Consider the following 12,258-nt stretch of genomic DNA (forward strand, 5'->3'; position numbering starts at 1 on the left):
TAAGACCTTACTCTTCCCAACACACTCAGTTGTTCTAAATACATGTATGCCTTGCTGTTGCTAGCAGTAGCACCACATGTACATTATATATATATATATATATATATATATATATACCGACGTATGTGGACACCCCTTCAAATTAGTGGATTCTTCTATTTTAGCCATACCTGTTGCTAACAGGTGTCTCAAATCGAGCAATCTCCATAGACAAACATTAGCAGAATGGCCTCACTGAAGAGCTCCGTGACTTTCAACATGGCACTGTCATAGGATGCCACCTTTCCAACAAGTCAGTTTGTCAAATTGATGCGATGCTAGAGCTGCCCTGGTCAACTGTAAGTGCTGTTATTGGGAAGTGGAAACATCCTAGGAGCAGCAACGGCTCAGCCGTAGACACACGCTCACAGAATGGCACTGTCATAGCATGTTTAAACATCTTGGCCTCTGTTGCAAAAATCAGTTACAAAATGCCTCTGGATGTTCCAGTAACGGGACAGCTTAACGCTACAGCACACAATGACATTCTAGATGATTCTGTGCTTCCAACCTTTTGGCAACAGTTTGGTGAAGGCCCTTTCCTGTTTCATCATGACAATGCCCCTGTGCACAAAGTGAGATCCATGCAGAAGAACTTGACTGGCCTGCACAGAACCCTGACCTCAACCCTTATTAAACACCTTTGGAATGAATTGGAAAGCCGACTGCAAGCCAGGCCTAATCGCCAAAATCGTTGCTGGACCTCATTAATGCTCTTGTGTCTGAATGGAAGCAATGTTCCAACAGCTAGTGGAAAGCCTTCCCAGAAGAGTGGAGGCTGTTATAGCAGCAAAGGGGGGACCAACTCCATATTAATGCCCATGATTTTGGAATGTATGTTCAACAAGCAGGTGTCCACATACTCTTGGTGATGTAGTGTGTCTATAGCTATGGATCAAATCTAACCTTTGCCAATTGTCAATGATGCCCTCAGAACAAAATACACATCAGCCAAAAAAAGCTGTAGCAGTTAATGTACTACATTTCAACACATATTACTATCAACCAAAATGCTTGCAAACCTCAATTATACCTGCATAATAGACTATAAGAGCTACATAATGGGTATTGTAAAAAGCTAGTGCATGTGTTTGCATTCATGAACAATATTCTGATGTACTCTCAAGCTAGCATTCTCTAATCGTTATCTGGAAAAGATAAGGCAGTAAGATCGTAAGTAACAAAACGGCATAGACATATTGCATAGATCTACCACATACGATTTAGATGTAATGACAGATGTACAGTACCATGAAAATAGTTCATTGGTTCTCAAACATGTTTTAGAAGGTTGACCGGTCATCAGTGCACAATAAAAAGTATAGCCTACTGAACTAAAGGCATTTGCTCAGGGAGTTGATGCAAATCTTCAGGTCTCAGACAAGGTTACTCATCTCATGAGCATATTTCACCAAACAACCTAAAATCTTGTTGGCAAGTTTGTGTGTTTTGGGGTTATTCATTTGTTTTTACCACCCCGGTAATGTTATCAAATGTCTGAAAACCAAAACCAATATTACATGTTTGAATGAAGAGCGCTAAAAAGTAGTTTTTTATGGATAGGAAAACATGGGTGACTCATTCACTGTAGGATTTATGAATGACCCCTGTATTGTATGTGTATATGAGTGTGTGTGTGCACATGTTGGTCTGCTACTTGCATGGCATAGTGCTTCTATACAGACCTTCTGTATGGTATGTGGTTTTGAATCTTGTAACGAGTGAGGGGTTGCCTCGGAAGTTTACATACACTTAGGTTGGAGTCATTAAAACTCGTTTTTCAAACACTCCACAAATTTCTTGTTAACAACGTATAGTTTTGGCAAGTCGGTTAGGATCTACATTGTGCATGACACAAGTAATTTTTCCAACAATTGTTTACAGACAGATTATTTCACTTATAAATTCACTGTATCATAATTCCAGTGGGTCAGAAGTATACATACACTAAGTTGACTATGCATTTAAACAGCTTGGAAAATTCCAGAAAATGTCATGGCTTTAGAAACTTCTGATAGGCTAATTGACATCATTTGAGTCAATTGGAGGTGTACCTGTGGATGTATTTCAAGGCCTACAAACACAGTGCCTCTTTGCTTGACATCATGGGAAAATCAAAAGATATCAGTCAAGACCTCCAAAAAAAAATTGTAGACCTCCACAAGTCTGATTCATCCTTGGGAGCAAATTCCAAATGCCTGAAGGTACCACGTTCATCTGTACAAACAATAGTACGCAAGTATAAACACCATGGGACCACGCAGCCGTCATACTGCTCAGGAAGGAGACGGGTTCTGTCTCCAAGACATGAATGTACTTTGGTGCGAAAAGTGAAAATCAATCCCAGAACAACAGCAAAAGACCTTGTGAAGATGCTGGAAGAAACAGGTACAAAATTATCTATAACCACAGTAAAACGAGTACTATAGCGACAAAACCTGAAAGGCCGCTCAGCAAGGAAGAAGCCACTGCTCCAAAACCGCCATAAAAAAGCCAGACTACGGTTTGCAACTGCACATGGGGACAAATATTGTACTTTTTGGAGAAATGTCCTCTGGTCTGATGAAACAAAAATAGAACTGGTGGCCATAAGGACCATTGTTATGTTTGGAGGACAAAGGGGGAGGCTTGCAAGCCGATGAACACCATCCCAACTGTGAAGCATGGGAGTGGAAGCATCATGTTGTGGGGGTGCTTGCTGCAGGAGTGACTGGTGCACTTCAAAATAGAAGGCATCAAGAGGCAGGAAAATTATGTGGATATATTGAAGCAACATCTCAAGACATCAGTCAGGAAGTTAAAGCTTGGTCGCAAATGGGTCTTCCAAATGGACAATGACCCCAAGCATACTTACAAAGTTGTGGCAAAATGGCTTAAGAACAACAAAGTCAAGGTATTGGAGTGGCCATCACAAAGCCCTGACCTCAATCCTATAGAAAATTTGTGGGCAGAACTAAAAAAGTGTGTGCGAACAAAGAGGCCTACAAACCTGACTCAGTTACACCAGCTCTGTCAGGATGAATGGGCCAAAATTCACCCAACTTATTGTGGGAAGCTTGTGGAAGGCTACCCGAAACATTTGACCCAAGTTAAACAAATTAAAGGCAATGCTACCAAATACTAATTGAGTGTATGTAAACTTCTGACACACTGAGAATGTGATGAAAGAAATAAAAGCTGAAATAAATCATTCTCTCTACTATTATTCTGACATTTCACATTCTTAAAATAAGGTGGTGATCCTAACTGACTTAAAACAGGTAATATTTACTATGATTAAATGTCAGGAATTGTGAAAAACTGAGTTTAAATGTATTTGGCTAAGGTGTATGTAAACTTCTGACTTGAACTGTATGTGTGTTTGTGTGTGGATTGCTGGGATGTGTGTGAGTGGTCAAGACTCCGTTGCTAGGCGCTGTAGTTCCTGCCCCTCTGTGCTGCTTGCTGATTGGATAATGTCCTCTCCTTGGCCCTTCTTTGGAGGAAACCTGAAGTAGAAAACAAACTCATAAAACGTTTTAAACAAAAACAGTCAAGAAACACAGGTTATGGTTGGCAATAGAGGTTAGTTTGTGGACTTGATTGTGTGTGTGCGCGTGTGTGTGTGTCAGGGTTGGGTCAATTCCAGTTCATTCAGAATGTTAACCAAATTCCAATTCCACATTTTCCTCATTAAAAAGTTTAAATTTCATTGTACTTCCTGAATTGACTGGAATTGAAATGGAATTGACCCCAACCCTGATGTGTGTTTGTGTGTCTGTCTGTCTGTCAGTAGATATAGTACCTAGTATCCCAGTTCTCTGCGTCTTCTATGGTATCCGGTAGTGGTCTGTTGGCAGTCTCTGGCAGTGCCAGGGCGAGAACTGCGCCAAGCAGGGGGGTGCAGCCAAAGATGAGCATGGGTAAAGAGGGGCTTCTGGTATGGAGCATGTTGATAAGGGGGGCTAACACACCTCCTACACGGGCAAACATACTGGACACACCTATTCCTGTCTGCCTGTAGACACACACACACTGGTAATAGAAGTTAGCAATCACACAAATGAATGTGCACACACACACACACACACACACACACACACTTACCGTAGTACAGTTGGGAAGATCTCAGCAGTATAAACATAGATAACGGCGAAGGAAGCAGTGATACCAAACTTTCCTACCATGGCTAGACCTGTTATCAGGTTGGGATGGTCTGAGAGAGAGAGAGGGATGGAGAGAGAATGTTTATTACATGATTTTGTCATTTAGCACAACGCTCCTAACCGCTAGGCTACCTGCACACACACACACACACCAGTGGCGGTCAGTGCCGTTTCAGGGAGGACAATTTTTCATGAGCATGGCCATAGTTCTATTACAGCGTATGGGATGACTGTCATTCATATTCCATTCACCCAGTTCAATGTAACATTGATAGGTTTAGGCTACTACATGATACTAGAATTTTCCCTATACTCATCATGAGGTTGTTACAACCTAGCCTATGAATGAAAGTTTATAACATAGGTGCACACAGGTTGAGAGACAAATTTGATGTGACAGACAGTGACACATGGACAGACAGTGAAATTCAATACCACCTTGCACACGATTGCCTACATCTAGCTGATATTGGGTGTAATCATAAGTCTAACAGTTACAAATGAGAGTTTCTATTGGACAAATTCAGGTATGCTAATCTCCGTTTTGTTCAGTTTGCTTCTGTTTAAGAAATGTTTTTCAACAGAATCTGTGGAATGAATACAACCCTGATCACGAATAAACACAGTTCAGTTTCATATCAGCCACGCTGTATTCCTTCTCGCATCTAGGTTATGCGCTCTCCTCCTTTTACCTCTTCCCTTCGCTTGTGGACTTCAATGCACAACACATCAGCTGAAAAAACCTTTCCAAGCCAAACCGCTACACACAGCCTACATCGTTGTCACCTTATTAGCTAAAGTAACATCATAGTTCTATTAGCATAGCTAATAGAACTAATGCGTTAGTAAATCCGCTACAATCATGCAGTAACGTTACAGTGTACAGCCAGTAAGCAGTTACACCAGCGGGCCCCAGTGGCAATAAATTAGTAAAAGCAAAAGCTTACCTTGACTTTAGGAGTTTCAATTGTGTTGGATAGTCATAGCCAGCTAGCTAACATAGCATCCCTCTGTTTGAGCAGTGTGCTTCGGTAGGCTAAACTAGCTCGCTGCATTTACTAGCTAAATAAGTGAAACTGAAAAAAATAGTTTTATCTAAAAAGGATAACCTTCCTCCTATGAGGAGTCTCCACTTACACACACACACACACACACACACACACACACACACACACACACACACACACACACACACACACACACACACACACACACACACACACACACACACACACACACACACACACACACACACACACACACACACACACACACACACCTGTGTAGGTACAGTTAGAGTGAGCAGACAGGCCACGCCCCCCAGGGCCAGAAAGACACTCTGGGATAGGCGTCTGCTCCAAGGGAGGAACAGGAGAACCAATGACCTGGCAGGGATCTCCACCAATCCAAAGATGAACTGAGTCAGGTAGAGGTCTGAGCCCAGTTTAGATACACCTAGAGACAGTCCATAATATACCAATACATTCACAAACCTAGAGAGAGAAAGAGCAGGGTTAGACACACACATACACACAGTCTTGTATTACTAATCTCCTGGGGACACACAATTCAGTCCCATTCAAAATCCAATTTTCCCTAACCCTAACCTATACCCTTATTCAAACCATAACACGTAACCCAAACTGGCTGCACACGTGCGCCATCGTGCATAAATGTATTTTGTCCCCCCACACCAAACACAGGTTAAAATATCAAAACAAATTCTGAACCAATTACATTCATTTGGGGACAGGTCAAAAAGCATTAAACCTTTATGGCAATTTAGCTAGTTAGCTTGCACTTGCTAACTAATTTGTCCTATTTAGCTAGCTTGCTGTTGCTAGCTAATTTGTCCTGGGATATAAACATTGAGTTATTTTACCTGAAATGCACAAGGTCCTCTACTCCGACAATTAATCCACACATAAAACGGTCAAACAAATTGTTTCTAGTCTTCTCTCCTCCTTCTAGGCTTTTTCTTCTCTTGACTTTATATTGCGATTGGCAACTTTCATAAATTAGGTGCATTACCGCCACCGACCTTGTTCGTCTTTCAGTCACCCACGTGGGTATAACCAATGAGGAGATGGCACGTGGGTATCTGCTTCTATAAACCAATGAGGAGATGGGAGAGGCAGGACTTGCAGCTCGATCTGCGTCAGAAATAGAACTGACTTCTATTTTAGCCCTTGCAACGCAGACGCTCGTTGGCACACGCGAGCAGTGTGGGTGCAATAATTGAATAATATAGATTTCTACATTTATTTTGCGACGCGAGCTGTGTAGTCAGCCTGTAACCCGAAAAACTAACCCTAGCTCCGAAACCTAAACCTAATTATAACCCTAACACTAATTCTAACCTTAACCAGAAACCCCCTAGAAATAGCACTTGACCTTGTGGGGGGACTAACAAAATGTCCCCAGTTTCAAATGTTTGTTTGTTTACTATTCTTGTGTGAACTTCTGGTCCCCACATGTATAGTTAAACATGTCCACACACACACACTTCTTAGTTACCAGACATAGAAAAGGATAAGAGCTCTTTTCCTCATCTGGGGTGTTCTAACAAGATCTGCAGCTGAGTGACTCCTTCTACCTTCCATGTCACACCAGTCCACCTAAATATACACACACATAAAATATTTTATTTGCATGCTTAAAAACTGTGAAAAACATAAGATGTGTCTGTGTGGTACCTGTATAGTAGGTGGTAATACACGTCCGTTGACTGTAGCAGCTTTGCGTAGTAGAACAATGGCCTCCTCTCTCCTGTCATTGGCTAGCAACCACCTAGCTGACTGAGGAAGCACCCTGAGGGTAGAGAGAGAGTATATAATATCATATTGTATACAAAATGATTGATGCATTTGTCTCACCCATTTTTTTATTCTATTGTACACCTACAGTGCCTTCGGAAAGTATTCAGACCCCTTGACTTTGTCCAGCCTTATTCTAAAATGTTTGTTTTAAAAAAAAATCCCTCATCAATCTTCACACAATACCCCATAATGACAAAGCAAAAATAGGTTTTTATTTTAAAAAACAGAAGAGATTACAGCAGAGTTTTCTTGGGTATTACGCTACAAGCTTGGCACACCTGTATTTGGGTAATTTCTCCCATTCTTCTCTGCAGATCCTCTCAAACTCTGTCAGATTAGATGGGGAGCGTCGCTGCCCAGCTATTTTCAGGTCTCTCCAGAGATGTTCGATTGGTTTCAAGTCCGGGCTCTGGCTGGGTCACTCAAGGACATTCAGAGACTTGTCCCGAAGCCACTCCTGCATTGTCTTGGCTGTGTGCTTAGGGTCGTTGTCCTATTGGAAGGTGAACCTTTGCCCATGTCTGAGGTCCCCAGTGCTCTGGAGCAGGTTTTCATCAAGTGTCTCTCTGTTCTTTGCTCTACTCATCTTTGCCTCGATCCTGACTAGTCTCCCAGTCCCTGCCACTGAAAAACATCCCCACGGCATAATGCTGTAGGGATGATGCCAGGTTTCCGCCATACATGACGCTTGTCATTCAGTCCAAAGAGTTCAATCTTGGTTTCATCAGACCAGAGAATCTTGTTGCCTTGTCACCTTCTGTGAATCTTTAGTTGCCTTTTGGCAAACTTCGAGAGGGGTGTCGTGCCTTTTACTGATGAGTGGCTTCCGTCTGGCCACTCTATCATAAAGGCTTGATTGATGTAGTGCTGCAAAGATGGTTGTCCTTCTGGAAGGTTCTCCCATCTCCAAAGAGGAACTCTAGAGCTCTGTCAGAGTGACCATCAGGTTCTTGGTTACCTCCCTGACCAAGTCCCTTCTCCCCAGATTGCTCAGTTTGGCTGGACAGCCAGCTCTAGGAAGAGTCTTGGTGGTTCCAAAAATCTTCCATTTAAGAATGATGGAAGCCACTGTGTTCTTTGGGGACCTTCAATGCTGCAGAAATGTTTTGGTACCCTTCCCCAGATCTGTGCCTCGACACAATCCTGTCTCCGAGCTCTACGGACAATTCCTTTGACGTCATGGCTTGGTTTTTGCTCTGACATGCATGGTCAAACTGCGGGACCTTATAGTGACAGGTGTGTGCCTTTCCAAATCATGTCCAATCAATTGAATTTACAACAGGTGGAATTTACAACAGGTCCAATCAAGTTGTAGAAACATCTCAAGAATGATCAATGGAAACAGGATGCAGCCGAGCTCAATTTCGAGTCTCATAGCAAAGCTGCTGAATTCTTATGTAAATAAGGTATTTCTGTTTTTATTTCGAAAAACCTGTTTTTTCTTTGTCAATATGTCGTATTGTGTGTAGATTGCTGAGGATTTTTTTTTATTTAATCAATTTTAGAACAAGCCTGTAAAGTAACAAAATGTGGAAAAGTCAAGGGGTCTGAATACTTTTCGAAGGCACTGTATATTTACATGGATACAAGACAAAATGTATTTACGTTTTTCCATCATGTCTACTGTGTAATATTTATTGTGAGGTTAAAGTATTATATGTATTCAAGTGACCAGATGTTAATGCATCTAGAGGTTTTTTAGGTAGGTGTGTTTCACAGTGGTGTACGATGACCTGACGAAGATCCAACTCGGAACGAAACGTCTTTATTGTGCGTCTGATTAAATCACCATGGGAGAATACCAGAGTTGCGGACATTACTTTTTTCTTCTGGGAGAGAGAAAGAGACATGAATAGTGAAGAGCAACCGGCCAAGCATTAGTGTGTGTGTGTGTGTGTTCTCACCATATATAGAAGATGAACAGAAAGCCAGGAACGGATATAGCCAGCTGTAGTTTTCTCCAGTCTCGTATGAGGTAGGCTAGTCCAGCTATTAGCATGTAGCCCAGGCCAAAGAAGTAGTCAGTGAAGACACCAGCTAACATACGACGCTGGACACACGTCCACTCTGTACCTGTGGAGAGAATGAGGGATGGAAGGAGAGGGGGAGAAGAGGGTGGAAGGAAAGCAGAGGAGAAAGGAAGGAGAGGTATAATAAGGGTTAGGTTAAGGGGAAGGGGAAGGGAAGATTAAGGTTTGAGTGGATCGGGTGGTGTGGAACTAAGGGGTTTAGGCTTCTGAGAATAGAGCTAGGGGTCAGGGGTTAGGAATAATGTGTGTTCTGGGGTTGGAAAGAAGGAATATAGGTGATGTCATTGTGGTACTGTTTAAATTCTAATAATGGATTGAATGTTTGGCAGAATGTAAATTACAGTCCTGTGTAAATAGCAGTCATATAGATTACAGTTAACATTTTGGGGGGGTATACATGTGTTCGTGTGTACCCAGTACAAAGGCGTTGATGATGACTCCAGAGATAGTAGTCCCCAGAATAAATCGCAGCAGGACATACACAGGGAAGTTTGGAGCGAAAGCCCCAGCCACTCCAAACACTGTCTGTAGTGCTAGGGAGAGGAGCAGGGCATTCCTCCTACCAATCCTACAGAGAGAGGGAGAGGGGGACAGAGAGGGAGAGAGGGAAGGGAGGGAGACTGAGTATTTATCAAAATGTATGACATTGAAGTTATAAATTCAGTATTGTTCCTGTTGACCATGGGTTGGGTTTTAGGTAGGGGTCAGAGCCACTGACATTTCCTAGGTGGCTAAGGTCCGGATGGATATTGTCATTTATCGGCGTAGTAACAAACCCCCACCTCGCGACCCATGCGACCCCAAACTGTTCACACCCCTCTTTTTGGTTGAGAGAACATTTTGCAGTTTTAAAGATAAGTTCCTGCAATTATACACATTTTGCCATGGGGCATGGAGGCCCCCATGGGCACATAATCTGGCCATGGTAACTACAAGATTTAGATAGCTGCTTAGTTAGCCTAACTTACCTACCTAGCTAACATTCTACCTAGCTAACATCCTACCTAGCTAACATGGGCTGGTACTTAATAAACTAAATTCCTGACAGGTTATAAATAGCTCTCTCTAAGGTCTGTTAGTGAATGACATAACAAGAGGAAAACTGCCCATACATTACCAAATTTTGAATTTGCACCTTGTGCATTTTACTATTACAACTCATAACAGCATTAAATTGAAAGTCCGACTTAGTTCCTTTAAGCCAGGACCTGTGGTCCTTTTGACCCCGTTCTGGGAGTATGGCTGGTTTAGGGTCTGGTGGTAGGGGTCAAGGTTTATTGAAGATTCTACAGATGTAGGATCTTAATCTGATCACCCTGTTGCCAGAGAACATTCCTGCAATGAAGAAAGACTTGTAGTGCATTTGATGTTTAAAAATGATTCTAACGTTTGTATTTTCCACAAAAAATGTATCAACCCCTACAAAAATGTATCAACCCCTACAAAAATGTATCAACCCCTACAAAAATGTATCAACCCCTACAAAAATGTAAATGAATTATAATCCACATAATAATTCAAATTCCTGTTGCTGTAGGATTTTTCCCCCCTGCTGTAGTAAACTGTCTCAAATTAAGAAGCTACATCTATACCTGTCTCTCATAGCTTCAAAGACGACAGTTTCCTCCAGCAAACGCAACATGTAGAGAGGGTCAGAGGTTAGAGGTTTGGGGCCAAGGGTTATGTTATGTACCTGTCTGCCATAGCTCCAAAGATGACTGCTCCCACCAGCAGACCCAACATGTAGACAGAAGACCCCAGACTGTTGAGCCATGCCTTGTCACACACCAAGTCCCACTGTAGGAGAGAGAGAGTGTGTGAGTGTGGTGAGACAGGGAACAACCGGTCTGATGAGAGAACTGTTCATAACATCTTCCCCTAGCACAGCTGAGGTCCCACCTAGTTTCCATCCATGGTACCCTGTTGACCATGGCGCTGTAGTAGGGAAGTGAACAGATGAAACGAACATTTTCCTAGTAACCCCATTAATCTGAACACAATATAAGGGAATGGCATTATTTACCTCAGTGATGGTAGTGCTTTGATAAATCTCCTGGCTGTACACCCATCCGTTCTCGCAAGGCGCGCGCGCAGTCCCGTTCTCTGTTAGAATGTCCACGAGGACGCAGGAGTCGTCCACCTGTGGATCCACCGGGATGCTGAGGTTCAGCTTTGCAGTAACAGTAACGGCTGAAGTCAAAGCCAGGCTACCATTATGAACGTAATTACCGGGGCCTGAGCTCGGGCTGTCCCGGCAGCGATGTCCTGGTGTAGCCCCGGTAAAGATGCTGGCCATCATATGAAAACCCAGTAGTATCTGAGGCAGACAGATCCACACATACAAAATCTTCTGGTACTTTCCAAACCCTCCTACAGCTGTTAGAATCTGGTCGAAATTCATTTTCAATCAATTCAATGCTCCTTTGAAGAAGGGATTATTTAAATCTCAATGAGACATTAGGCCTATTGCTGCTATTCGACCAAGTCTCGTTTGCAAAATAGATTTTATCTGAGACTAAAGTGATCTGAATAGATACAAATTTAAAAATGGAATATATTTGGGTCCAAGTATCTCCTATTGTATCCTAGGCTATAGGTTGGACAAAAATAAACCGAATCACTAAAGCCAGCAAAAGGCTGTAAATTATATGTCTCCTAGAGAGAAAACCAGACAAAAACACACCACCATGTGCCACGGTGTGACAGTGGACAGACAGGTGCGTGTGTCCGTTGTCCGCTCTCGTCCGTCAGTGAGGGGCATAGTTTTGTTCTTCTCACATGTCCTGGCTGAGCCCCTTACAAAACCCCTCTTAAAAATCCCTCTTATCTAACAATCCACCCCACCTCCTCCTCCTCTGTCGAAAATCAGTTGCAGTAGACTATCTTCCCTTCCCTTACAATGCATATGGTAGACAACTATACATAATAGTTTCTCACATCCAAGTGTGCACAGTTGTATATTACAATCAAAGCCTTCTCTCAGAAAATCGTCAATAAAATAAATCGTCAGAATCGCGCTTCGGGCAGAGTCCCTCTGAACAAGCCGTTCCGAAACCCAGAACCGCACAACAATCTTCTGTATTGACATGCACCTCAAATCATAAGTCAACTGGAAATCAGATAAACAGTCTACCAAACGCACAAATTACGCAGAACATTGTCCAACAAAATAATATGCATCAGTGAAAGCCAGTGTCCAGTGCGCGTCCCCGAGGGTGGATGTTA

At 42.6% G+C, this 12,258-nt stretch overlaps 2 protein-coding genes across 4 annotated transcripts; both read right to left on the reverse strand.

The window, feature by feature from the left end:
* Positions 1–3,356: 3,356 nt before the first annotated feature.
* Positions 3,357–4,815, reverse strand: LOC112265886 (solute carrier family 22 member 8-like). The gene is made up of 3 exons (XM_024443422.2): positions 4,126–4,815; positions 3,824–4,036; positions 3,357–3,527 (listed from the first exon to the last, which is right to left on the reverse strand). Exons 1-3 carry the CDS (start codon positions 4,284–4,286, stop codon positions 3,434–3,436), a joined length of 468 nt encoding a protein of 155 aa, XP_024299190.2. The 5' UTR covers positions 4,287–4,815; the 3' UTR covers positions 3,357–3,433.
* Positions 4,816–5,157: 342 nt separating this feature from the next.
* Positions 5,158–12,258, reverse strand: LOC112265887 (solute carrier family 22 member 6-like). 3 transcript variants are annotated; one of them, XM_042294994.1, is made up of 7 exons: positions 11,057–12,258; positions 10,727–10,830; positions 9,447–9,601; positions 8,908–9,076; positions 6,881–6,995; positions 6,702–6,802; positions 5,158–5,677 (listed from the first exon to the last, which is right to left on the reverse strand). In XM_042294994.1, exons 1-7 carry the CDS (start codon positions 11,432–11,434, stop codon positions 5,221–5,223), a joined length of 1,479 nt encoding a protein of 492 aa, XP_042150928.1. In that variant the 5' UTR covers positions 11,435–12,258; the 3' UTR covers positions 5,158–5,220. The 3 variants fall into 3 exon arrangements, with proteins under 3 accessions (XP_042150928.1, XP_024299191.1, XP_042150929.1); XM_024443423.2 differs by lacking the exon at positions 5,158–5,677 and having other exon boundaries at positions 6,745–6,995; XM_042294995.1 differs by lacking the exons at positions 5,158–5,677; positions 6,702–6,802; positions 6,881–6,995 and having other exon boundaries at positions 8,524–9,076.

This window comes from Oncorhynchus tshawytscha, linkage group LG13, assembly GCF_018296145.1.
Source record: "Oncorhynchus tshawytscha isolate Ot180627B linkage group LG13, Otsh_v2.0, whole genome shotgun sequence".
Taxonomy (NCBI): Eukaryota; Metazoa; Chordata; class Actinopteri; order Salmoniformes; family Salmonidae; genus Oncorhynchus; species Oncorhynchus tshawytscha.

Bases quoted from the DNA above. Each gene is read 5' to 3' on its own strand.
- LOC112265886 (XM_024443422.2), bottom strand. From the start codon at position 4,286: ATGACAAAATCATGTAATAAACATTCTCTCTCCATCCCTCTCTCTCTC. The intron at 4,037-4,125 runs GTAAGTGTGTGT...GTGTGTCTACAG, and splicing joins ATCTTCCCAACTGTACTACG to GCAGACAGGAATAGGTGTGT. The intron at 3,528-3,823 runs GTACTATATCTA...TTTCTACTTCAG, and splicing joins GCAGAGAACTGGGATACTAG to GTTTCCTCCAAAGAAGGGCC.
- LOC112265887 (XM_042294994.1), bottom strand. From the start codon at position 11,434: ATGAATTTCGACCAGATTCTAACAGCTGTAGGAGGGTTTGGAAAGTAC. The intron at 6,996-8,907 runs GTGAGAACACAC...CTCTACCCTCAG, and splicing joins CTGTTCATCTTCTATATATG to GGTGCTTCCTCAGTCAGCTA. The intron at 5,678-6,701 runs GTAACTAAGAAG...TTCTCTCTCTAG, and splicing joins CTTATCCTTTTCTATGTCTG to GTTTGTGAATGTATTGGTAT.